We start from the raw sequence: 27,787 nt of genomic DNA on the forward strand, positions 1-27,787 counted from the left end.
CTAAAATAAGAGAAATGAACTCAATAGAGAAGCTTCCTGGATAAGTGAGCAGGCTTGAAGATTTGTTAATAACAAGTATATTATATTACATTATATTATATTATATTATATTATATTATATTATATTATATTATATTATATTATATTATATTATATTATATTATTATATCCAGACTTACACCCCATCCTCTGTTACCTTAAAAGGCCAAATATTTTCACCAGGAACAATTTTTCTTTATCTAACAAAGATAATGAATACTGGTTACTCTTTTTCCATAACACCCTTCTCTTTTCTTCCCTCCCCTTATCACAGTTGGTAAACACCTATTTACACATATTTTATTGTCTGCCTTTTCTACTACATAACAAGTTCCGTGGAGACTAGAACTTGCTATCTGCTGGCAAGTCCTCAAAACTGCACGCCCAGCATCTGACACAGAACCGATGGCATAACGGGGAGCTCAACTGACCCGTGGGGAGAACAAATGGCAGACTGAACATCGTGGAAAACACGGGATGAACACCTAGAAGTGAGACAGCGCTGCCACCGCTGTGGACATCCCCGGTGGAGGCAGGTCAAGGTCAAGGTGGGTACTGCCTCCTCTGGCCCTATGGGAGGAAGAACAGGGGTGCTTGTGGCACCCACGAGAAAATGGCATGGCCAGAGAAATCACTAGCGGTCCGGAAAGGTGCTACGCATCTGCTCTTTTGGGGCTGGATGTGTCTGATGGGTCAGGCATCTTTTTGACTTACCTTGTATTCCTGGAGGTCCTGGTATCCCTGGATCCCCCGGGAGACCTCTGGGTCCAGGGTCTCCCATTTCTCCTGGATGGCCCTTCTGCCCAGGCATCCCCTGATCACCTGAGGACAACAGGGAAGTTCTGCAGACACCCTGATGATATATGGTAACATTCACTGGGGGAAATCTTCTCCATTTTCCATTCTTAGGTAACCAGGAATATTTTCATACTTTTTTCTTAGATTAGATAACTAATCTTAACTCTAAGGAGAAAAATAAACAACTTCAAAAGGAGAAAATACACTTCAAAATGACTGAAGTTGCCATTTATGATTTTAAACTTGCCCCCTTTTCTCTGAATTGACAGGAAAAGGATCATTAAAACACTTAGCTATAACTGTGATTTTTGCCTTAGGTCTAAAACAGAGGGTGGGGACGGCATTGTGAGTGGCAGGTGGAAGGAGGAAAGCTGGAAAGGAGCTGCTGTTGTCAGACCACCTCTGGTGTCTGACACAGGTGTTGTCTTGGTTACTCCCAGTCACTCGTGTGACCCAATTAGACAGACCAACTTCATGGGTGAGCAATGGGTTAGTTTTAGTGGCCTGTCCAGAGGAACAGACTGGGAATCAGAAGAGCCACATGCAAAAGATTAATAATAATGCCTAGGTCTATGGGAACAATGACTTTCTGCTATGCCAAGAGATAATGAGTGGTTAGGAAGATTCCAGACTTCTTAAGGTACCTGGACACCCTGGTGGTCCCAAGGAGCCAGGCAGGCCTGGCCTTCCTGGTGGTCCTTCCAGTCCTTGAACTCCAGGCAGACCTTGATCTCCAGGGGCTCCACCATGTCCTAAAGAAGGAAGGTTGCAGCCTGAGTTGCTGTAGATGGTCTTTGAGACATTGAATCTTTTAAATAACCAACAGCAGTCCTTGCTGTTTCTTTCTATTCTCACTTTCTTGTACTTAAGTTTCTTTCTTATTAAGGAAAGATTGAAAACAAAATGCCCATCATCCAACCACCTTAACAATTTTCCATATGTATATGACATGAAAATAATATCCACAATTTTATACTGTGAATTTTTAAATTAGTGTCATAAGTAATTTTTTAATTACTCTCTTAATTATCATTTTTAAAAGATGATTCAATCTTAATTAATCAATCTAATTTTCTTCTACCATTGGATATTCACATTATTTCTAACTCTTTGCTATTATGCCTATTGATCTTTACACATCTTCCTTCAATTTTTCTCCTATTTAATTATTTCCTTATAAAAGATTCCTAGGAGTAGAATTTCTAGTAAATAGTTTGATATCTTGGTTCTTTTAAAATACATTTTTAAATGCCAAAGTGTTTTAAAGCAAATCACAGGCATGATGGGATTCCATCCCAAAATGCTTGAGAAGTTAAGAATGAAACATTTTTCTACATTGCAAAGATAACGTCATCACAACCAATAAAATGAATGACAACCCCTTATATCATCTTATGCTCATTCTACACTGGAACCGTAATGTTCTTCACAGCTGGTTTGTCCACATCAAGTTTGGTGCCAAGATCACAGATTGTATCTAGTGGCTTTCTCTCTTAAATTTTTAAAAAATCTGAAACCATAAAAGTACCAATGAGTGTGGAAAGACCTCCTCATATTTGGCAGACCTGTGGCTGAAGACTGCACTGTACAGTTGTGGAGGAATCTTCAGTTTCCAAACTTATTTCAAAGTATCTCATTTGCTCCTCCGAACAATCTTGTAGTACATGCAGGGCCAGTTGAGGAAATTGAGCAGAGAAGACAACCGACTTGCCCAAAGCCATTGCAGTGATGATGGAGGCAGACCTCGGACTCAGAAGCTTCTCACTCTGGCGTTTATTATGAACCCCCACAATGATGATTGCAAAACTATTTTCCTCACTAACTATATATTTAAGTTAGACATTTCAGTTAGATTGTTGTACTGACTGAATACACACGTCTGCATTAGAGATAAAAGACTCATATGAAAGGGAGGGGGAGGACTGTGGGACAGGAGGTCTTGTCACTATAATAGCTTCTTTTCCTGTTAAACTTCCATTTTAGTCGTCTATGGCACAAAAACAAAGAAAATAAAATTTCCCATAATAATTCGTCTTAGACGTAGTTTCTGTTCTATGAAATAAAGCATAGCTATTGCCAGGGGGAACGTTAAAGTAATGTACAAATTTACTAATCTAAAATATTTTAATGTAAAGGGGCCCATATAAATGCAAACCTGGTTTCTAATCCGACCACTGTCAGCTGAATGCTCTTGGGCATGAGCAATTTGAGCAAGCATCTTGCATATGGACATTTTTTCTATCTGTGAAGTGGGTATCCTTGTGCATGCATCTTTGTACACTTGTCTGATTGCTGACTTAAGATAAATTCCTAGGAGTAGAATTCCTGAATCCAATAGAGCATTTTTGTTTGCTTCCTTTTGGCACTGGGAATCGAACCCAGTGACACTTCACCAATGACCTCTACAACACTGGGCTTTTTTTTTTTTTTTTTTTGAGTCAGGGTCTCACTAAGTTGCTGGAGCTGGCTTCAAACTTGGAGTCCTCCTTCCACAGCCTCCCAACCAAGTTCCTGGGATTACAAGCAAATGCTACCATGCTCAGCAAATGGCATGCATAATTTAAAGATTGATATATGCTCCCATAGGATCTGGAAAGGAAGTAGAAATTTATGCTCCACATGAGCAGAAAGCAAGGCAACAAAATATCCTGAGACCAGTTCCCCTCCTGGGGGTCCTGTTCTCTTGGCTTGAATGCAAACGCTCCTCTCTTTCCTTAGGAGTGTGAAGCCGTGCAAAGCACCAGCTCCCCTCTGCCATGGGTCACTCCTGTAGCTGGCAGTGTCCTCCAGGAGGCTGGGCCTCGCGGGTCTATCATGCCTCCTTCTGAGGGACTCCACATTAACTGTGAGTGGTAAGGAAGAATCATTGTTGGAAAGGCTCCGATCTCTTGTTGGCTATGCAGATTAGTGTTCGTTTGGTTTGGGCTGATTTTTAGTGAACTGTAGTAGATTCATCGATAGCTCCACACGGCACACCTCCCTTGCCTTCTCCTGTGCTGCCTCAGTAGGCGACAGTTTAACCTGTGGCCCTGTTAAACTGCAGACGGTGCAAATGGTGCACATTTTCATTGCTTGCAATATTCAATTTTGACTTCTGTCAACATAGAGGCCAGCCTAGGGGAGTGTATTGTCATGTCACTGTCCATAGTCATGTAAGCATGATAGAAAACGGAGTCCCTGTGCGTGATCCTTTCTCCCACCAGGCCAGGGGTGTCAGGGCGGCATTACACATGATTCTTCTGCTTTGTGTCTTAATGGGCAAAGAGGAAAGAAAATACTGATACACTCATCACCAGTTTGAAGGATAAAAGTAATGATTCTATTTTTCAAACAAAACACCTTTTTATGTCTTAATAAGAAAAATATGTAGCTATACCTTGGCATCCAGGGCTGCCTGGTTCACCCTTAGGACCAGGTGGACCACACTGACTGGCAGGTTCACCTTTGTTTCCTATGAGTAATAAAATACATGGAACATTAAGAAAATTAAATTTGGTTTCATATACCAGAGTTAGTAACTTTCACATTTGTCTTTATAAACTACCTTCAAAGATCCCAGGGTAAGATGGTTTAAAAGCTACTTTTTTTTTTTCCTAAAGAAGAAGGGACACCCAACTTTATAGATCATAATGAGCATAAGAAACTATAGATATTGAGAAGTTTCAGTTCTTAAGTCCCTAAAAAATTTTCAAACTTGGGTTTCTTTTTAAGAAATTACTTGGTATTGCAAGATTCTGTTCTTATGTTTTAGAAAAAAAAAAAAAAGCAGAGATTGCCACTGCTTCAGATGCTATAATTACATTTCCAGCTCCCTTACAAGGAAGCTCAGTTCAGTGTCCTTGTAAAAATAATATCACAAAGGTATGCTTTAATGAAGGCTTGACAAGAGATGCATACCCAAAGGCCACTGTAGGCAATGACTCCTGCAGTCCCACAAAGCTATTCATCTATGCCAATGTAATTCCAGACACAAAGAGTTACATTACAGAAGGGAGCCAGTTTTAAGTGGGGAGTTCAAAGTGGAGTTGGAGGGAGGGCCAGACAGCAGGAGGGGTTATGAGAGAATAAGGAGAGTAATTAGTACCTGCCCACTAATGCTGTCTTCTAAGAGGTCCCACTCAGGTCTTGGGACAGTGATGCTTGCACCTGACCCCACTCTTAATCATGGCTAATTGCTCAAGGGATTGGAATCTGGTCCATCCCACTCAGCCAGTCTTTCCTTGAGAAAAACTTTTTTTTTTAACTTTCAATTCCACTTTCCCCCAAAGCCTGGTGAAGGTGCAATGTCAGTTGTGTTTACTGGGCAACATTATTTTTGGCACAAGATAAACTAAGACCTGAGGGGCTGAATCCCATCTGCCATGTATTTTGTAAATAAAGTTTTATTGGGACATAGCCACGCCCCTTTGTTCACATACTGGGTAGGGTTGCTTTCATGTTACAAGAGTACGGTGGAGTAGTTGTAACTGAGATCATGTCCCACGAAGCTGATAGTTTTTATGATCTGGTTTTTTATTTTGGGAGAAGAAATTGTTGACTCTTGGCTTATGTAAAAACAATTATAAATTATATCTGGTTTGGGAATTCTTGAGTAAACTATACCTGCTGAGAAGTCATGGCTTTGGCTGGAGCCCTAATAGCAAAGCTTATGAAGTCCTTAGAAGAAAGACTGGCTCCTGTGGGACATGGGGCTTCTAGTCAATGGGGACACTGCCTACAGGTGTGGGGCTGGTATCCTTGTGCCTGAGTTGCCCCTTGAGGGACTATGGTCACTACATGTTTTGCTGCTCAGCCTCCCACTGAGGAGGGAGGGCAGCTGATCCTGCAGGCAGACCACCTCCTGTCTGGAGCCCTTGGATCTGAGTGATGAATGAGAAACCTTTGGGTCTCGAGTGTTTGACTGTCCAGATGAATCTAAGGACAACCTTTTTAGTGCTAAGATGATCACCCACAGTGTGCAATTACCCAGGACTATGAGCTTGAAAGGTATCTACTATATTTCCAAACCATACCTTTAGGTCCTCTTGCTCCATCAATTCCTGAAAATCCAGGGGGACCAGGAGAGCCCAGCTCACCCTAACAATTTAATGAAACAAAAATAAAACCTTAAATTAGGTTTCCAATGCAAGAAGCACAGGCAAGACTTGAATCAGTTATAATTTTCTGCTATCAATTTGTTTTTTGTAATTTGCAATGGTAAAGACAATTGGAAGAGCATTGCAAGCATTCTATCACATGTGTCTAGTTTTCAAAAGTTGATAAGCTCCTCCAGAATTAGGGCTGTTAATGTCAACAATTATCATACCGCCCTCTATTCATGCTTACAGAACAGTAGTTGTACCACATGACTTGAATTTTAGGTTTTGAATGAACAAATCAATATTTAATAAAATATTATTAGAAGTCCTGTTATACCATAAACTTTAAACATCTATTTTATCCCAAAAGATGGATACTGAGTTGCACATTTTCATGAAGTATGATACTGGCTACTCCATTTATTATACATTGTGGTTTCTCCAAGAGTATGTTGTTCATGATTATGAATACCAGATGTTAAAGCAAAATCTGATGAGGGTTAGAAACCAGAATTTGGGTGATATTTCAGGATGATCTTCATCCCCTAAACCAGCAGCCCTGTGATGAGTCTCCTATGAAGGTGCTTAAGGCTGGCTGTAGTGTGGGACTTGCTCATCTACAATAGAAGAACCAGCACTGGTCAGGAATTTAAGCTATGCCATAGCCTTCCAGAAGACTCCATTCCTCTCTCTGTGACCCCCTATATTCTGTCAGCCCATGAAAGGGAAGTGATGTGCACTGGCAAATCGGGGCTCCTTATGGGATCCTGAGAGCAGAAAGGTTTTATTGCAGCAGTAACCCCTTACCTGGTCTCCTGGAAACCCTGGAAAGCCAATGAACCCTCTTAGGCCTGGCGAGCCTGGAGGGCCAGGGGGTCCAGGAAGCCCATGCTGCCCATTTCGACCAGGTTCCCCTCTGTGGAATCCAGGGGATCCATATCTTCCTGGCTCTCCTCTTCTCCCTTGCATTCCAGGACTTCCTGTGTCACCTGACAAGGTTGGAAGTATTATGAACTGCTCGGCTAAAGTCTCGAGCTAGGCAACAGTCACACTGAAGAGATCAGCCCTCCTTTCAAACGATGAAGTCGAAGGCAGTGGGAACTCTGGCCTGCCCTAAGCTGCATCTCCATGGTTTCTGGCTTCCATGACCTCCCTGTGAAGGATGCTGTCCAGGAACAGACTCGGGACTACCAGAGGAAGGACAGAGTGTATAGGGTTATTGGCTCCAATACACTCATTTTTCAAATAAGGAAGAACTTACCAGAGAAGTTGAAACATTTCCCCCTGACAACTAGTTAAAGAGAAAGCCAATACAAGGACGGAGGCTTCATGCAGATTAAGTCTGAATTTGCTAGAAAATACAAATATGATTGTCAAAATCCTTTCTATGCACTTTTTCCCAGGACCAGCAGCATGGCATAAGGGTGCTTGTTAGAAGGACAGAGTCCCTGGAGGCCCCAGGTCTCTGGGCTCAGAAACTGAATTTTAGAAGACCCTCTGGTGACATCATATGCACACTGAACTTTGAGAGACACCAAAGTGACTTGGACATTGATTACTATTCAATTTAATATCAATGACTACAACAGGGGTACTTTAAACCTGGATCCAGTGATTTATGTGTATCTCAAGTTGATCCAAGTTTAGAATATCCAAATCTATAAATGTGTGAGAGCTTTAGCTAAGTTTTAGCATGAAAAAGCAAAAAAAAAGTACATGAATTCATGGATGTGTAATTATGTCTAAATGACCTTTCCTGATCTCCATGTTGGTGCAAGAGTTGACTTGAATTATCTGTAAAGATGACATGCATACCCATATTCATAGAAGCACAACACAATAGCCAAACTATGGAACCAGACTTGGTGTCCACCCAGGGATGAATAGATAAAGAAAATATATATATATACACACACACACACACACAATGAAGTTTTATTCAGCCATAAAGAAGAATTACGTTATGTCATTTGCAGGAAAATGGATGGAACTTGAGAACATTATGTTAAGTAAAATAAGCCAAATTCAGAAAGTCAAGGGTTGTGTGAATGTTTTCTCTCATATTGGAAACTAGAAAGGAAAAAGGAAAAGAAAGGCACAGGGAGGGGAGCTCATGAAAATCGAAGGGAGATCAGTAGAGTAGAAAAAAGGAACCAGAGGGAGGGAGAAAAGGGAGTGATAGAGGAAATACTGGGCAAGGATACTGGCCGAGTTACATTGTTCTATTGTGCGCACGTATGCGTATGTAATAATGAATCCCACCATTATGTACAACTACACCGCACCAATAAAAATGTATGGGGAAAAAAGAAAAAAAAGAAACCTTAAACGTCTGTTTACCTCTCTCTCCTGGGAAGCCATTGTCCCCGGGAGGCCCAGGTTCCCCAGGCTTCCCCTTGATGGAAATGATAGCCATTTCTCCTTCAAATCCAGGAGGCCCCCTTGCTCCTGTAGAGATGGATTATTTCAGAGGAAAACACACATGCCACCCGGGCAACTTGTCTGTTGCCCACTTCTCCTCCGGGTGAGCAATCCCCACTAAACCCGCTGCACTGCACTGGAGTTGACAGGATGCACAACATCACCAGCTTTGACCATCGAAAGCAAGGCTGTGCCTCCTGCATTCCTGTCCCTGCTGTCCAGCCCTGGGGACCAGAGAAGTCTGCTAAGTTCAGCCAAACCGGTCCCAGAGTCTTCAGTGAGTTAAGACAGATTTGAAAATCTCCAGTCTACAAACTGTCTGTTTATTTTGTGAAATCCGAATTGCTCATGTCTTATTTCTGGTTCCACCTCTTTCCCGTCATTAACACCCTCTGTTACTTTCTTTACACAGACAGAACAGACACATGTTTTAATGTGGTTTTCCAAACAGACACTTCCAAAAGGTAGGAAAGGAGTGACCTCTTCCTGCCAAACTTTGCCAACACTGTTCAGCGGCTGCCAAACTACGTGTAAGTTAGGTCAGCCATGGCAGATTCTTTATGTCTCCGTGGGTGTATTTGTACCCCCGCAGTCAGCAACACCAGGCATTTCAAAGAGAAAATTTCAGAGAGCCTGTTTATCACCACATCACTGGCATTCGGCCAGTTTTTAATTTTTATTGGAATAATTGGAACATTGCAAACATCACTTATCTAAGGTAAGAGAAGAGTGACCTGTAGGTTCCTGATTCTATGAAAGTAATTTGCAAGCTAGTAAAACAAAACAAAAATAGTAGGATCAATCAACTAAAAAGAAGAGGTAATTTGAATTGAATATGAAACTATTTACCCATACAGCTTTAAGGGCCCAAAACTTGTTTCTAAGAATGATTGAAAGTTCCTCTTGACACTGGAAACAGTACTGTCACCCACCACAGCCTCAGGGCTGAGAGGTAAAGGTAAACACTGAGCAGCAAGGGGCACAGAACATTTAAATCAGTGCACTTGAGCGTAATTTTTTTTTATAGTGATGAAAGCTCTTTCTTCAAATGAAACTTGGGAGCAACTGAACTCATGGCCCAGATGAAGATCAGCTCATTCTAGTCCAGAGTTCTGCAAACTACAGCCCACAGGCCACATCTCTCCTGCTGCCAGTTCTTGGACAACCCAAGAACATGGAATGGTTTTGATACTTTTAAGTGGTTACAGGAACAGGGTAGCTAGGGACAGGGCAGGACTCAAAGACAAAAGCACAAGATAGTATTTTGTGAAAATTGAATATATATATATATATTTTTTTTTTTGTGAAAATAATACATGAAATTCAAATTTCAGTGTCCATGAATAAAAGTGTATTTTCTGTTCATGTTCCAAAGACTAAGGTATATAGCTGTCCCTACAGTCCATTGTAGCCTACAAAGCCTGAAATATCATCTGTCATGCTCTTAACAGAAAAGAAGCTACCAATTCCTGGTTTAATTGAAACAGAGTTTGGGGGACAGGGTCTTCCAACAGCTGAGAAAGTTGTCTGAAACCCAACATCTGTAAGTCCATGTGTTATAAGCCACTGGTTATTTTTTTTTTCTAACAATAGAGCAATTCATTTACCATAGTTGTAGGCAAAAAAAAATTGAAAGGTAAGAAAAATGAATGTTGTTTAAAATTTTGAAACAAATACTATAAAAGAAGGGGAATCTAAACTGTAGAATAGTCCCATTTTATTTTTCAGAGACCATATTAATAAGTTCTGATCAAATACCAACACGGTGCCTCACTGTGCTGTTAAGTGTGCTTACCTTTGACACCTCTCGCTCCCCGATCTCCCGGGAAACCAGGCCAGCCCTTCTCTCCACTCTCTCCCTTTCTGCCAGGTTGTCCCTCTGGACCTGGCTTTCCTCTCTCTCCAGGAAAGCCTGCGAAGCCAGGCAGCCCCTGGGGTCCTGATGGAATAAGAACATGAGCTTTTAGGAAAACAGTTGAAGGACTGTTGTCTAGGCTCTCGCAGAGATGTGAACTCCCAGCCAACTGTGGGTTTGCAGGGACAGTAAGCAACAGTTGTCAACTCCACCATCTTTAATAGCGGTGCTCCCTCACCCAGTCCTATGTTCTACCCCATAGACCTGACACACAGGCCCTGATGATTCTCAGTCCTGATCTCATAATGCCTTAAGAGGACTAGGGAATGGGATGAGGACAAAGGGCCCATCCAAAGCAACATGCATTACCCTGACCAAGGACTGTATTGTGGTCAGTCCTCCGAGCTGAAGTGTCTATGGGTCCTTTTCCCATTTACCTACACTAGGACATTCTGCCACTGAAAATAACAATACAGGGACATGAAGAAGGAAGGCATCATTACTGGAAAGACAGAGTCAAGCTACAGAACAGTAAGTTTTTGAGTATGGTCATACATAATGGCTTTATCGACAGTGGATTTCAAGTTTATAAAATGGGGAGAAATCATGGAAAAGTACTACTTACCCTTTGGGCCTGGAGGACCTGGCAGCCCATCTTCCCCAAAGGGTCCTGGGATTCCTGGAGGTCCTGGGAATCCATCTGCCCCTGGAAGTCCTGGGAGCCCAGGGAGGCCCTTCATTCCTGCTGGTCCTGGAGGTCCCACATCTCCTTGCTGCCCTTTCCAACCTGGGGCACCTGAGACAGACCACAGTGAAGACAAGGGATGAGCAGAAAAAACAATACCAACTAAGATAACAAAACAACTTTCCATCCATCTAAGAATATGCTTTTCTGGATGCTATAAAAAGAAGGGGAGATAATGCAAATCAATATTTCCTGGCAGGGATGTGTGAAGATTACAAAGTTGTGTTTTTAATTCCAATGGAAAATGACTAAGTGTTAAAAACAAAATTTTATTAGTAAGTCCTTTTAGAGGAGAAAAACTACTAGAAGAAAATTACTAGAAGAAAACTTTTCAGGTGCTTCTCAAAGTTCTGGTCAAATGAACTCCTGTTAAGCTGTTAGCTGCGATGAGAGAATTTTAGGACTCAGAGCAACACCATCTAGCATTACTGGCACTAGAAATAAGGCTGTAGTGGCAGATTTTGCCTCAAGCTTGTTTAGATTTTTCAAGTGGGCACATTCTTGCATTTGGACAGAAGTAATAACAGATTTAAGTAACAGAATAACGAAATGAATATTATATTACAAATAGCCCCTGGTATGGTCTGAATGAGTTCTCCAAAATCCATGTTAAAATTTAATGGCCAGTGGGGTAGTTCCGAGAGGTGGGGACTTTAGAAGGTGAATGTCATGAGGATAGAGCCCTCAGGACTAAGATTTAGTGACCTTGTAAAAGAGGTATGAGGGGGGCTAGGGTTGTAACTTAGCATGTGTGAGGCACTGGGCTTGATCCTCAGCACTACATCAGAATAAATGAGTAAATAAATAAAGGTATCATGTTCATTTACAAAGAAAAAAAATTTTTTTAAAAGGGTATGAGGGAGCTCTTCTGCCATGCAAGCATGCGTAGAAGTTGCCATCTCTGAGGAACAGGTCCTCTCAAGACCCCAAATTCTCTCATGCCTTGTTCCTGGACTTTCCAGTTTCCTGAACTATAGAAATAAATGTATCTGGTTTATGAATTGCCATGCAGCAGCCCCTGAGCCTCTGTACTGGGAGACAGTCCTTCACAGGCCTCTTGCACTCTATGTCTCGCTGCAGATGGCGAGAATGCCAAGCCCGATGCTCTTTACCTGAGCGATTTCTCAAGGCTGTGTTTGCAACACGGCAAACGGCTTGCTGGTGGTTTCTAGGCTTAGCACCTCCTTCATCTCCTGCAACCCCCTGCATGTGCAGCATCTAGTCAGCCCCACACATGCTGACGCCACAGGACTTGGGTGACATGGGGAAATGACCCAAACCAACATAAAACTCAGGAGTAATAAAGCGTTTGTCTCTGTCTTGAGACTCCTGCTTCTGCCAATATCCATAAGAGAACAAAAGACCAGATTATTTATTTTTAAGTAGGTTAAGAACCCCATAGGTTCTCAACACCTGCCAACACTTACCTGGACTTCCTGGAGCCCCAGGGAGTCCTGGTTGGCCTGGGATTCCTGGTGCGCCTCTTTCACAGGAATGGCCAGGCTCACCTGGGATACCTGGAAATCCAGCACTTCCTTCTCTGCCTTTTGGACCTTTCAGACCTGGGAGTCCAGGAACACCAGCTACCCCTGAAATGATACAATGCATCCATGACATTCATGCCTTCAAACTATACAGATGGCCTCTAATCAATTGTCCGTGCATGTCAATACTGGAAGTAAATATTTGATCCTGACTCAGGGCTCAAATGAGCTAAATTTCTAAATGGATTTTTCTTATCATAAATGCAGTGAATTCCAAATGAATGGAAAAACCATGTGTTGCTAAGTGAGTTACTTGATAAGGTTATGTGGGTGACAAAGCAGTTACCTATGCAAATAGGAAACCACATGGTTCTCCCTGATTCTAATTAACCTCTACCTTTGCAGCAGGATTTACACCAAATCTCTATAATACTTACAAACCCAATTTGCACTGTATGAATTTGCATTTTGTAAGAAATTTGATCACTTATACTCTCAAATTTCTATATTGGAAACACAGTGTCATCTTCAGAAAGAAAAATAAAGCCACCGTAATTCCATACCCGAGCCTAAAAAAACCTATTTTCCTGTTTTCATAGTATTTTGGTTCATTAGTTACATTTAAAAAATAGAAATGAGAGTACACAGCCATTGAATTATTTTACAATTGAATCTAAATATTTTCTGCCTGCTGTAATCTTTACAAATATGATTTCCATTGCTAATAAGTGAATAGTATTTCTTGAGCGTGTGTGTGTGTATGAGTGTGTGTGTATTTTACTTAACTCTCTTCATTATTTCTGATGTTTCCTGCACTATGGATAAGATGAGAGTATTTCTGTAACATTCATCTTCTATTGAACACTTCCCTTAAATACAGTTTTTAAATGAGAAAGTGGTATTATTGGATCTCATTACTTACCAACTGTTTCTTTGCATATAAGTATTTTTGACTTACAAACTGTCATGTAAGCCCCCTGAGGGCAAAAACAGGGCCTTATTTCCCTACTCCCCTCATCTTCCCTTCCATGTCATCCCTGTTATCCTCAGGGAAATGGTTCCAAGATCCCCTGTGGATTCCAAAATCCACAGATGCTCAAGTTCTTTATATAAAATGGTTTGGTATTTGCATATAATCATACACATTTTCCCATACACTTCAAATCACCTCTGAACTACTTAGGCTACCTCATACAATGTCAAGGCTATGTCAATAGTTGATATACTAGATTGTTTAGGAAATTATGACAAGAAAAAAAAAAAAAAACATTCTGTACATGTTCAGTCCAGAGGCAGGGTTTTGTTTTTTTTCCTGAATATTTTTGGCCGATGGCTGGCTAAATCTGAGGATGCGCGATGTGCAGAGAGAGGACTGCCCACACTAACCTGCACTGGTGGATACCTAAACCATGCTGGAACATCCACTATTAGGAAAAGGCCCCAAACAGCATCTGGTCTGTGGACCATATTGAGATCACCCTCACCCAATTCAGCCAAGTTCAGCCAAGTTCAGACCCTGATATAACGGGTCAGAATTCTTAGGACTGGGGCCCTGAAGACGATCATTTTAATGATAACTCCCAGATTGTTTTTTTAATATAAAAACCTGAAAAACTCCATTGTGGATCCTGGAAAAACTCTTAATGATTTCAGAAAACACTGTGAACCATCTTCCCACCTTGAGTTTCACTGCCTGACCTGCTAACCCAGCTGCAGCAAATGTCCCCCGACACTGTCAACACAGGTAGACATGCATTGTTGCTGCGTGGAAGTGAGTTGACTGAGCCTTGCTCCACTGTCCTGCGCTTGAAGATAACTAATACACCGCAAAGCAAGCCAGGGATGCAGGCTGTTTGAAATGCAATCAATGCCTACGTGTGAGGAAAGGTGCTTGGTGAAATGTTTAGATTCTAGCTATCTACAGCAAAGTACTGTAAACGTTCTTCAGGCCTGTTCCAGATCTGAGCTGGAGACCTCAGAGCCCTCGTACCTTCTGCCCCTGGACATCCAGGGTCGCCGCTGGGTCCTTTCATGCCTGGCACGCCTGGGGGACCTCTGTCTCCAGGATGTCCTGGGTGACCAAATGCAGGGTCTCCGGGGATTCCTTTCTGACCTTTCACTCCAGGTGGCCCAGGAAGGCCCGGGGGCCCAACAGGGGAGGATCCCTTTTCACCTCCCAAGCCTGGATCACCCATGTCACCGCGAAAACCTATTTAACAACAATGACATTTAATGTGTACAAGTATAGCACCTATACACATAAGAAGACTGTTAGTTGATAAAAATACACTTCTAAAAATTATAGGAGTACGTACTTAATACTTGGGAGAAGCTTAAAAGGCAATGCTGCTATTACCTTAGAGAATTAGTAGGCAATGTTTTTTCTGCCACCTTTAGTGGCAAACTTTGCATTTTCTATAAGCCAATGACAATCCCCTCATTGCTTTCTTTCTCTGGCAAACATTCTGTCTGGACTAAGCAGTTTCAACCATATAATAAACAAGTAATAGCCTATAACTCACAGTTCCAGGTAGAAGGAGTCTTGATATTTATAAGATTATTATAATCTACAAGTTATCGCAACACAGTTAAGGGTCTAAGTTATCAAGAAAAACCATTTTCCCATTACTGAGAAATCCCTAGACCATTCCCTTAAAGTCATTCATTTTTAGAAATATTTAAAAGTTCCTAATAGACGTTCCCAAAGCAGGAAAGTACTTCACTTACCAGGTGGACCTGGAATTTCTGGTATTCCTGGTTTGCCCTGTTGGCCTTTCTGTCCATCCAAACACCTTGGCCCAGGAGCACCCGGGGGGCCTGGGAATCCCTTTGGACCTAAACGATAGGAACAAAACACAGACTCAATACAAACACAGATTAAATGGGAACAATGAGGTTTTTTTTTTTTTTTTTTTTTTTTTTTTTTTTTTTTTTTAATCTCTATGTTAAGTCTCTTTTAGGGTATTTCTATTTTATGGAAGCAAAGATGTTGCCTACCCTGGATTACAAAATTATTTCATGAATCATGTCCTCCAAATAAGTGTTTTTTAAAGTGATTTTGTTAAGGTACTTTCCCAGTAACTGTATTGTAAAGAATTCTTCCTGAAAGTCTTTGGCATGAATACCACCATTCAGATAAATTTTTGGTACCTTTCTTTAATTTGTCTCAAATGCAAATCTGCAGGCCTAATCTGCTCTTGTAGGAAGACCAGGTGATGACCAGTGTCTAGCCTGGTGAGAAAGCACCATAATAAAGGTCAGATTTATTTCCTTGCGTCTTACTGCATTAATCCACAAGTGACAAACAGGCAAAAATAACTGCAAAAGGAATCAAGATTTAACTTTAAATTGTGTATGATTTCCTGCTAGGAGATATCTCAGTTAATATAACCTACAAATTGTGAACTTCAAAGGAAGGGCAACTACCAATATGAAGTTTAAGTGTTCACTTTCTTTGAAGCTACGGCTGCTGAAAGCAACGAAACTTTTTTCGTCTATTCATGACAAGGTATCATTAAAAGAGGAAATGAATGTTCATTCAGTCAGTCAGCTAGCAGTTCTTCACTCCTCTGATAGAGAATTATACTTCTACACTCTCACCATTGCCTTAAGCTGGGTGGAGGGTACTACCTTCTGTCCTTGGATGTGGGACTTGGTCATGTGATTGGCTTTGGTCAATGGGATATTAACAGCTGTGATATAATACAAGGTATGAAGTGAGTCTGTGATGCTGGGCCTGTCCGCTTGTTTTCCTGCAGTCACATCAGGGCCCTGAGGTGGGATGTGTGTTGCAGACTGGGACTTAACCAGGAGCCAGAAACCAAGCCAACAGATTCCATCTCAGATCAGCTGAATCCCCTCAACCTGCAGGCCCATAAGAAAGAAAATAAACGTATGTCCTTGAAACTCACTGAGAGTCATCATCCTCATGATGAAAGCAAATGACTCTGGAGAGCAAGAGAGAGTTGGGCATCATCCAACCTTTAGCCACTTTTTGTACTGATGAAAAATCGCCTTTAACAACTGTGCTAGTACCTAATGAGTTGGCTTAAGTAAACTCTGAAATTAATTTGGCCAAATTCCTGATATGGATTTTGGGTTTAATTCAGCTAAAAACGAGTGATTGATTCAAATGAAACAGATGCATGCAAGTGCAATCAGGAACACAGACATGTGGGATTTTTCAGACTGTGTCTGGTCAGAAGCTTGTCCTCTCAGAAAGGTGAGTGGAGAAGCAAGTGGTCTTCTTTGGACACAGAAAGAAAAGGAAAATACAGTTTTACGATTCTCAGAGAGGACATTATAGCAGATGTGTCATCAGATCAAGGTAAATTCTGGGCACCAAGACTTGAAAATCCCTTCCAGCGTGTGCTTAAGCCAGTAGGCTAGGGGTCCAGCTATAAATTACTCCAAATGCTATTTCCCCTCAGAAGCTTCTAATAATTTTACAAATATTCTAACTTCTTGTCAGGATTTGCTACTGGCTTATCTGTCTTGCTGGTTCTTTTACTCTGGAAGTGTGTAAAATAACTCCTCACTGGTAGTACCTGACGGTCCATCAAATCCTGGAGACCCTGGCCTCCCAGGGTAGGTTACATTACAAAGGATGGTGTCACCTGGAATGAAAAGAAGAGAGCCATTCACATAACTGATAGCCCGGTGTTAGGTGAGCCTCAGTGACAACTTTCTTAAGACCTGTTCCCATACAGCACATATTCATAGGAAAACCTGAATGAGACTCACAAGTGTCATTCAGCAGATTACTTAAATTGCTTTTATCCAAGCTTGGCTCAGTGGTGTGCACCTATAATCCCAGCAGCTCAGGAGGCTGAGGCAGGAGGATCACAAGTTCAAAGACAGCCTCAGCAATTTAGCAACCTGAGCAACTTAGACCCTGTCCCAAAATAAAAAATAAAACAGTCTGAGGATGTGGTTCAGTGGTTGAGCACCCCTAGGTTCAATCCTTGGAACAACAACAACAACAAAAAAAAATTTTATATCAAATTTCTAGAACTGCCCTGAATCTGAATTTCAATTGTCTAAAATGTTATCAGCATAATGAAGATGAGAAAAGCACTGTTTCTAAGTATGTGTCAATAGCCTAGAAAAAACAATGTACTTACAGGCCCATGTGCATCTGTACTTATAGGCTAATGGGCATCCGACATGATGGAATCTGAAGTTTTAAGGAATCATGAAATAGCAGCAAGGGTCCAAGGGTCCAACACAGAGTCAGGGTTGGCTCCTTGTTTGCACAATAGAGAATTTTACAAATGAAGAGACTGAGACAAGACACCAATGAAGCTACCATTCATTGAGGGCTTGCCATGAGCCAGGTGCTTTAAATACAGTGTCTCTGGTTCTTAATGACTCAGCAATGTCATTATTACCATCCCCATTTTAATGGGTAAGGAGACTATTGACTCCCAAGCCTGTGCCTTAGAGTTCCAGGATCCTACTAAAAGTGAAGGTGTCTCTTTTGTAATAGAAATATCTCACAATTTACGATTTCATATGCAAATCAAAAACATACGAGATGGGTACAAACTATCGCTAGCTCTGCATGGGGGCAGAGCTAAGGGAACCTGGTTTGCTAGAGTAATTGCAAGAACAGGAATGTATTAGCCTCACAAGTTCCTGCCATGGTTCATTCTATCCTAGCATAGTGGAGAAAATATCAGATGAATAGAATTGATGCTAGGCTTTTTGCGGTCCTTAGACTTACATCTTTATCAAATGCAAACGCTTATACCTTATCAAATCCAAAAGTATTTATTAATCTATGCTATCAAAGCAAAAAACAAAGAATTATTTTAAAATCTCAAAATTAACAGTGTAGGCCAAGATATATGTACATGATAAAAGAAATCTTAAATAAACCTCTTTGGGGTCTTTCTAAAAATTTTAGCTATAATCCTGAAAATCATTTTATTCTGTGAAATTCACATCACTGTCAAATATATTTAAAATTATCCTTTTTTTCCCCAGAATGTTTACAACTGGCTTTTCATGGACAATGATTTTATATATACATATAATATTAATTTATTTTTTTATTTATACAGGCTGCCTTTTGATTCACTGTACACAAATGGGGCACTTTTCGTTTCTATGGTTGTGCATGATGTAGATTCATACCATTCGTGTAATCATACATGTACATAGGGTAGTGATGCCTGTCTCATTCCACCATCTTTCATACCCCTGTCCCCTACCCATTTCCCCCAGTTCCTCTACCTAATCTATTAAGAGAAGACTGGAGAATGGACAATGATTCTTTTAAATGAAATACTAGTGTTTCTCTTATTAAAATATACTGCCTTATCTCAAAAGAGAGTAAAAAAATAGATACTCTAAATATATATATTTTAATATAGTCAAATTGTATGAGTTGATACTGAGAAATGAATGAAAAGCAATTTTGGTATGCCAAATAAATAAATCAACAAAGATAACTTAGCATTTTGAGAACCTATTTTAAATATTGATTGTGTTGCAGTGATTTTATCTGGTTGACTATGTGCAAGGTGCAGACAGTGCCTGATGGAATTTTACTTATGTGGTTCGCCATGCCTATGACAACTTTGCCTGGTAGACACTCACTATAGTTGTCATGATTTCACTTAACATTCTGCCACAAAAGCATTCAAAATTACCTTTCTGCCCCTTCAAGCCATCGGGGCCCCTCACACCTGGGCGGCCCGGAACTCCTGGTGGACCTCTCTCTCCCAGTGGACCAGGAAATCCCAGTCCTGGTGGCCCCACGGGTCCTGCTTTCCCGGGGGGGCCTGGTGGTCCAGGAAACCCTTTACCACCTGGGGCTGCGTCTTCATGATCCCCCTGGGAATGTTTATATCATGAGTCAATTACCAATCTTTGAAAGTCCATGAACTCAAAGTAGTCATTGTAGGCTACAGAAATAGGCAAAAAGTTCATTAATTCCAGGAGACAGTTACTCTGTAGCAAGTGTAACTTAAAATAATTAACTTTGATTCTTCCAAATATTTCACAAATATATTTTGTATATCTATATGCATACATGATATGAATGTGTGTGAATACACAAAATAAGGTGCATGTTGTACCTTAAGTACTGAATTAAAAAAATTGTGTTGAACTGCTTTCTAATTTCAATTACCATACAGCTTAGAAGTAAGTAAGTCAAGGGACATGTTGGGTTTATGAATCAAGTAATTTCTTATGCGTTTGAAATTGTTTGCCTTCATTCTTATGAGAAGGTAGAAGGATAGACTCCATCACCCTCTGTATCTGTGGGCAGAGGATGAACAAATCCTACCTCCTTCTGCATGAGAATTAGGCCTTCAGTTGACTGTCTAGCTCTGTTTCTTTGGAAACCTGCTAACAATTGGATCATCAACTATATTCAGAGGCAACGCTGCTTATAGTAAAATGAACTCCTGAATGCAACGTTTGCATCTGGTCTGGAGGAGCTGTAAAGACCTGTGGGGAACCTCCGAGGGTACTTCCCTGCACCTGTAAATGTCTGCAGGCTGTGCTGTGGAGATGGCTCCCAAGTCGGTGCTGCTCCCACATCTCCCTTACGCAACCCCATCTTCTTACACAACTACTGAATGAACAGCTGCAAGGATCTTGGAACGACAAGGACACCTGGCACTGCCCTCTGGCAATCTGAAAGTCCTATCTTCCAGTCTCCTAAGTGGCCTGACCTCAAAGTGGTCTATGAAAACCTTGTGGGTATGAATTATTTCAATTAATTTAGGAAGGACCCTCCCTCCCCCGGTCAGTGTGTGTTGCAGAAAAGTGAATGGTTAGAAATTACTCTCCCAATTTGATCTATAAATACACAGGTTTTCCACATTTATATGAGGGCATTAGGACAATTACCATTTGGTTTGCAAATGGTTTAAGAGGAAGAATGAATAAATCAACAATTACCAAAACTAAAACAGAGATCATTCACATATTTGATACCAGCCAAAGGCCAAAAAACTATACACACCACTGAACCCAATTTTCAAGCTCTGTCTCTTGTCCACATGCATTTGGTCTGAAGGGATTTCCTGTAACTCAGATCATGGCCCTTTCTACTACAACACTCTCTATGGTTTCCCATTGCATATGGAGGCCACACACTTTGGAATAAAACAGACTGAAATTTTCACTTCTATTTATCCTGCTTGATAGAGGGATAACCTAAGACTAGATTTCTTTTCTGCAAAACTGGGAAGATAACTGCCCTCCATTAAATTGTTCTTACCAAAAACCGGCCCAGTTTCTGGGTTACCATATTGAGCTGCATCTTGGTAAACTGAGGAAAGAAAAGGTGCGTATGTGACTCTATTACAGAGGGAAATTAAATGGCAGAAGTACACATACCCGGGGTCCTGGATCCCCTTTTCCTCCAGCATATCCATCCTGACCATGTTGTCCATGCTGTCCTGGAAATCCTGGGGGCCCATCAGGGCCTCTTTCTCCTTTGTGCCCTAGGAACAGAGGCCAAAGGACATTCAATCTCTTAGCAGGGATTTCAGTAGAAGGAAAGTGAGAACTAAAGATAAAAACAATGGCCTTGACTCTGGTGTGGGTTGGTAGTTTCCTCTGAGTGTCTCAGTTGTTGAAAGTCAAACAAACCATGCCAAAGTCAGAGGGGAAAATGACAATTGTCTAACCATCCAAATCTCTTAAGTGTGTGTGTTACTTACTGGGAACTGAATCCAGGGGCACTTTACCACTGAGCTACATACCCAGCCCTTTTTATTTATTTTTTTAATCTTGAGACAGGGTCATGTTAAATTGCCTCAAATTTGCAACCCTCCTTCCTCAGTCTGGAATTACAAGTGTGCTGCACCTAGCATCTAACCTTTCACATGTAGCTTAGGTGAATTACCTTCACCCCAAACTGCTGCACACTAGGTGTCATGATTAAAACACTCTGGACTAAGACAGGATACTAGAATTCTGGAGCAAACAGAAGGCAAATCAAAGGAGGTTTTGTTTCAAATTCCAAGTTCACTACAATGAGGACTTGAGTATGTGACTAAAGGAGCATTTATGTTTTCAAATAAGACAGGGGATTCGGGGCTAAACATTCATACCACTGTATGAAGGGCAGGAAATATTTTTTTAGGCAATCTCAACAATCCTAAATTACACAGACTTGATTAATGGTGACAAGGGAAATGAATGCAAGATCGTGGGCCATATGTCATTCATAAAGGTCAGGGGGCTAAGTGACAGATCATGCTCACCTTTAACTCTAGGTACAACCATGTCACCCTTGGCTCCTTTGTCACCAGGATGTCCTGAAGCACCAGGTTTTCCCTTGGTGAAAAATAAGAGCGATAAATGAGATTTGTTGTGATGGGTCTAAAGTTTTTCTTATTCAACAGTTAGTAACATTCATGTGTATCGACTCTGTCTCTACTCTCATCCTAACTCTCTTATTAAAGATTCTGACCTGCCATTCTTAGTCTCACCCCTAAGGTGGTCCTACTTTATAAAAGGCTTTCAAAGTGCATGTGAAAGGCAATGGAATCTGAATAAGGTCTTTACCTGAGTTAACAGAAACTCAACAGTGTTGATTTCCGGAGCCTAGTGATGTGCGATGGCTACATAAGAGATCATAGTGGAGAAGCTGGGGGAAAGATCCATGAGAACGCCACGTGATTGACAACCTCTGGAGAGTCTTTTAAAAATTACCTTGGGCTTTGTACTATAGACTCGAGAGCAAAGAGGGTAAGTTAAGCAAAAGAGCTGCCACAGAGCTGAAGGCAGAAGTCTGGCAGGGAAACACTGAGTGTGTGGGGAAGCTGAGGAGCAAGAAGCAGGGAGCAAGGCCTTGGTTCGCACATTGCCTCTGTCCAGCAAGGACACAGCCAAGTCAGGCTGGTGGACTCACCACCTTTGACCTTGATTTTGCCCTATTTGAGACTGCTTTTTATGTGTTATGTATTACTGAATATCAAACCATGCCAAAATCATGGAAACCTATTCTTGGTATATTAGGCAGCCACGCGTGACATCGATGCCCCTGTAGAAATGCTACATGAAGTCTCAGCTTGCTCATCTAGGAACCTCCATGATCAATAAGCTGGGAGAATCTGGAGGAGGGGGAGAACCTGAGTAGACCCTGGGCGCTCTCACATGGGTGCTGCTCCCGTGTCTTTTCATACAGTCTAAAACTGTGCTCAAGGCTGCTTCGTTCTCTCTTAATTTAGAATCTGTGGGTTGTAAATGAGAGGAAAGGGATCCATAAGGATAAGGTTGATGTGCAAGGAGCAGTCTCAGAGAAGAGGAAAGCCAAAAGTGGACACGACAGGCATCAACACTCAAATGGGCAAAATGGCTGGGAGCCATTTAAGGTAATGAGAAATAAACTCCATACCTGTGACTCTCCCCACCGCACACCCCAAGAACACGGCTGGAGCAAACCACCCTGTCTGTACCTCAGTCTGTGAGACATGGAAACAGAGTGGGACAAATTTCTTATATGACGGATAAATCAGCAAAAGAATTTTAGCAATCATAAAGCACTAATAGGGGTTAAGTGTTATTTTAATTTTAATTTTTACTAAGTCATAAGTGATAATAGCACTAGGACAAAGTGGGTGGCATACAGTATCCTGAGGAGGGAGATAAAGAAAATGTCCTTTGGGTGGATAAACCGTCAGGTCAGAAATCTATTCACATAACATTTGAACCAATTTCTCTCCAGGAGGGAAGACTATGGTGTGCTTCCTAATAAGCCTTTGGTGTTCTGGAGAATGATCCCCGTCTGGGAGGCCAAGTGGGTTATTACTGGGCACGTTGGAGACTTTGAATGGACTAGGATTTGTTTTAATGTTTTGTGGATGTAGAATTTTCAGTACAAGGTCAGACTTAAGCTAGTCTGAAAAAAAAGTATTAGCACTGTCTCTAGATATCATTGAAGAAGCATTTACTGAAACCTTACAGAACATTTTGAAACAGATATAGTAGTAGACATTCCTCTGAGTACTGAGGGTCCAACATCTGACAAGACCATCTTGTCCTGTGCCATCCAGCTGGAGGTGAATCAGGTGTTTAACCCGAGATTCCTGGACAAAGGTTCGACACCACAGCTTTGGGACTGAGAGCTACTTCTCACAATTCTAACATCTGAAATCATAACCATCTGTGTCAACACAACAAAAGCTCCAAAGCAGCAGAAGTTCCTCTTCAGGGCACATCTGAGTTGTCATGTGCACAGTCTAGATCAGGGACTTCAGTCACAGATGTCTACGGGGGTCATGCCTGTCCCAGGAAAGCTGGTGGGTGACATAGTGGGAACCTGAGAGGCACAGCCACCTCCACAGATGTACACAGGCACTGGTGTAACACATTACCCTTGTCTTCCTGCATGTCTGGTTTCTCAAGGAAGCTGTACATATATGTTAATAAGCCAAAAAGAAACACAGTGAGGACACAACCATGCACTGCACAGGTCACATTTAGCCCATGACAGCTTATGATGTCTGGTTTGCTCCTAGATTCCTCGAGGACAGTGACCCTGCCTCTCTCGTTCACTAGCATGTACCTGAGAGCTCTCAAAACAGGGCTGTACTGAATTCTTTCCAACAAAACTCTAAGACAGTTTTGTTATACCCATTTTATAAATGATGTGACTCAGGTCCAGGAAGACCACAGAGCTCACAGATGTGAGAGGTGGGACTGGAAGCTGGGTCTGCCTGCTCCCAGGTCCTAGAGCCCTGCATGAGAGCATCCTGGTGGGAACCCCAACCCAGACAGCACTTGCAGGCTAAGGTAACAAATACCAAGACTTGGTTCAATCACAGGAAAATTGCAAAGTATTTTCTTTTCTGTTTTCTACTTTCCTGCCAGTCTGTGGCTGCAGGCCCAGCAAACCAGCTTGTGAGGGAAGAGATACAGGGAGGAGAAAAAACACTCAGTGCTGATCTGTGGTCCCTTCATGTTCTCATGTCGGTCCCTCTTTCTTTCCCACTCCTAGTGGTTCATAGGACAGTCCTGGTCCCTGGTCATGACACAGTGAAATGGATTTTGTGCAGAGAAGTCACAGGGACAGAATCATACCAAAACAAAGGCATTAGAAATGGAGCCATTTGGAAGAGGCAAGTCCTAAAGCAACTGAAATAAGCAAACCTTGCCTAGGATAACCCTGCATGAACTAGAAGTCCATGCTCAAAGATGTTAGCCCTGAGAAGCAACTCAGTGTAAAGCCACAAACGTATTCTAGAGCTGTCAAGACTGTCATTAAGAAGATTAAGTAGCCACACACGAAAATGACGGTGATAAAATATTGAATTTTAAAAAAGCAGACTATAACATGCAAACTACTCAATAACCACGTTCATCCAACACGCAGGCATCAAGGACCAGCTTCCTGTGAAGAGACTGAGAACATGCTTTGTGTGGCGAGGGTGGGGCTTGGAGACCTTAATGGTCACCTTTGCTCTAAGTCCTTCGATTGAATCTCTTTTCATGATATTTTCCTGGGAGAAATGGAGAAGAGCACTTTGGACTTGGTGGTCAGGCCCAGGTGGCCCCAGGATTAAGCTTCTTTAATAAGGAGGGGACAGAAAGGCTACCCATAACCTCCACAGAGGCCGCACTTGTCTGTGGTTTTATTTTGAGGGACCAGACAGCTGAAAATCTCATTTGTAACTGTCAGAAAATAAGAACTTGAACTAGGTGTCAGCCACTTGCCAGCACCAAACGTCCTATAAACTCGGACAAAGCCAGTTTCTGGACCTCCAGCCTAGACCTCCATGAATCCTCAAGTCAGCTGAGATCCTCCCACTGCCTCCTCGGCATCTCGACTTGCTTGTCTAATGGACACTTGCTTGTTTCGAATGCCCCGAAGGGCACTGCTTCCTTCCCCACCGGTGCCTGCTCGCTCCAGTGTCTTCTCCATCTCAGTCCTTGCCAACCTTCGCTCAATGACTCAGGCAAAAACTGAGCTGCATCCTTGACTCCTGTTTGCTGTTGTATCCTGTGTTCCATCTAACAGTCAAGCTGTTGCTGCCATCTTCAAACCTGCCTGGGATCTGACACCTCTCATCCCACCCAGCACCCCCGCTTTAACCGGGTTTCATCAGCACTCCTTGGCTAATCTCGCTTCTTCTCTTGTCTGTGGTCTGTTCTCCACAGAGAAACCAGAGGGAGCGATTCTTTCAAAATGAATGTCAGAGTGTGCCTCTTCTTAAAACTCTCCCCTAGCTCTTCCACGACACCCAGAACAAAAGCTCAGAGCTACCTCAGCTGTCCCTGCAGAGCATGCCAAGCCCCACGCTCTGCAGTCCCGCCTAACTCCAACCACCTCTGACACCATCTCTTCCTGCTTGGCTCCCAGCCTCCCTGGAGCCGCACTAGTGGTGATGGCCTTTGTCACCATCTGCCATGCTCTGCATTTACTCACTTATCTGTCACATGCTCTGTGTCCTTCCTGAAGTTCCAGGAGGGAAGGGACTGTTCTGGTGCCTACTGTATCCTCCCCACATGAAGCAGTGCCTAAAATATGGTAGGCACGTGATAAACATTAATCAGTTGAATGAATGAATGAAAATAGATCAATTTTAAACTTTATTACTTAAAATTTTTTTTAGTTGTAGATGGACACAATAGCTTTATTTTATTTATTTTTATGTGGTGCTGAGGATCAAACTCAGTGCCTCACACACACTAGGCAAGCACTCTGCCACTGAGCCCCAAGTATAGGTAATTTTTTAATGATTAAGATGTTTGCAGAGATCCAAGATGGTGGACTAGAGGGAGGCTGCATTCCTTGTTGCTCTATAACTCAGGTTTCAAGCAGAGGATATCTGTTTCTCTGTGAGGCAGTCTTTGCTGCTTATCGATTCCCTTGCTGTTTACCCCATTTGTCCACTGCCATCACCTGCAGTCTGCCAGCATATCGACTACTTTCTGAGTGCAGATTGCTCACTGACTGCCACCTATCATCTGCCATTTGCCTGTTTGCCTGCTTCTTGCCTGCCTCACTTGCCTTTCACCTACCCATCACCCACCACCCGAGGTCCAACTGCTGAATGTCCACCAGTAGCCTGCAGACCGACCACAGACCACCAGCAGATCACCAGCTGCCTGCTGTTGCTTGGAAGTTCACTATCACAGTATCCGCAGGTTTAGTTACACGTGACTGTCGCCATTTTGGGACAATGACCAGTACCTCCAGGACCCCTCAATTAGACTAACCACACCCTGCCTCCAGGAACCCCAGCCAATCAAGCCCACACCCTGAGCTGCAGCTCACCATTTGCTAACACATTTGGAAGCCAGAGTGGCCATCTTGCATTATCCTGGAAGCAAAAACTTCCATCTTTAGGTGGGGCAAATTCCATCCTGAGACGCCTGTTGGAGACTGGAAGCTCATTGTCTGGTACCTCTCATGCATCAGGCTACTGAAGCCTGGGAGGTTTGAATACTAAATGACTGTTAAAGTATAGAATTTTTTTCTCCCTTTTGAAAATTTTTATTTTTATTTCTTTATTTTTCTTGCTTTCTCTATTTTCCTTTTGTTTACCTGTTTCCTTAGAGTCTCTTTCTCCCTTTTCTCATGCTAATAATCAACTTCTTTTGATTATGCTTTCACTTTTTCTATGATCTAGAATTTCTATATACTCTTTCTTACTCCAATAATAGTTACATCCTACACCCCTCTTTGTCCTTCATTAGAAACTGCAGACCTTATTGCAAATCTATTTGTTATACTGTGTATAACAACTGAACTCATCATCTCTGTTTATTATGACAATATTGTTAACATCTTCATAGGGGCTATTAGGTTTAAGGCTCCATACTGTCTGTATTGTGTGCTGCTAATATTGATCTCCCTCTTAAAGGAGTGGTCTTGGAAACCTATAGGTTCACTATAAACCTATAGGGGTGAAACCACAATACCCCAGATCTGCACTGCTAGAGGGAAAGATATGTGAGCAATATGAAAAAACAAGGGAAGAAAATGTTCCAAACAAACCTAGATTCTATATTAATAGAATCCAGTGAAAGCATGGTAGAAGAAATATCAGAAAAGGAATTCAGAATATACATAATTGAAACGATTCATGAAGTAAAGAATGAGATAAGAGAGCAAATGAAGGCAATGAATGATCACTCCAGTAAGCAGTTAAAAGCAACTGCAGGAAGCAAAGGATCATTTCAACAAAGAGATAGAGATTCTCAACAAAAACCAAATGGAAATCCTTGAAATGAAGGAAACAATAAACCAAATAAAAAACTCAATGGAAAGCATCACCAAAAGACTAGACCACTTGGAAGACAGAACCTCAGACAATGAAGACAAAATATTTACTCTTGAAAATAAAGTTGCCCAAACAGAGAAGATGGTAAGAAATCATGAACGGAATCTCCA

The 27,787-nt window shown here is 41.8% G+C and overlaps 1 protein-coding gene across 4 annotated transcripts in view; it reads right to left on the reverse strand.

The window, feature by feature from the left end:
* The window catches only part of COL4A4 (collagen type IV alpha 4 chain), a 136,294-nt gene that overhangs the window by 36,545 nt on the left and 71,962 nt on the right, over window positions 1–27,787 (reverse strand). For all 4 annotated transcript variants that reach the window (XM_079132608.1, XM_079132609.1, XM_079132607.1 and 1 more), the window contains 15 exons: window positions 21,651–21,723; window positions 20,779–20,885; window positions 19,077–19,260; window positions 16,968–17,036; window positions 15,148–15,255; window positions 14,411–14,629; window positions 12,364–12,525; window positions 10,817–10,987; window positions 10,132–10,275; window positions 8,256–8,363; window positions 6,723–6,904; window positions 5,850–5,913; window positions 4,214–4,288; window positions 1,482–1,589; window positions 754–861 (listed from right to left, as the gene is read on the reverse strand). In XM_079132608.1, the coding sequence (XP_078988734.1) occupies window positions 754–861; window positions 1,482–1,589; window positions 4,214–4,288; window positions 5,850–5,913; window positions 6,723–6,904; window positions 8,256–8,363; window positions 10,132–10,275; window positions 10,817–10,987; window positions 12,364–12,525; window positions 14,411–14,629; window positions 15,148–15,255; window positions 16,968–17,036; window positions 19,077–19,260; window positions 20,779–20,885; window positions 21,651–21,723 (1,882 nt within the window). The remainder of the gene's footprint in view (window positions 1–753; window positions 862–1,481; window positions 1,590–4,213; window positions 4,289–5,849; window positions 5,914–6,722; window positions 6,905–8,255; window positions 8,364–10,131; window positions 10,276–10,816; window positions 10,988–12,363; window positions 12,526–14,410; window positions 14,630–15,147; window positions 15,256–16,967; window positions 17,037–19,076; window positions 19,261–20,778; window positions 20,886–21,650; window positions 21,724–27,787) is intronic.

This window comes from Sciurus vulgaris (assembly GCF_902686455.1).
Source record: "Sciurus vulgaris genome assembly, chromosome: 3".
In the NCBI taxonomy this organism is placed as follows: domain Eukaryota; kingdom Metazoa; phylum Chordata; class Mammalia; order Rodentia; family Sciuridae; genus Sciurus; species Sciurus vulgaris.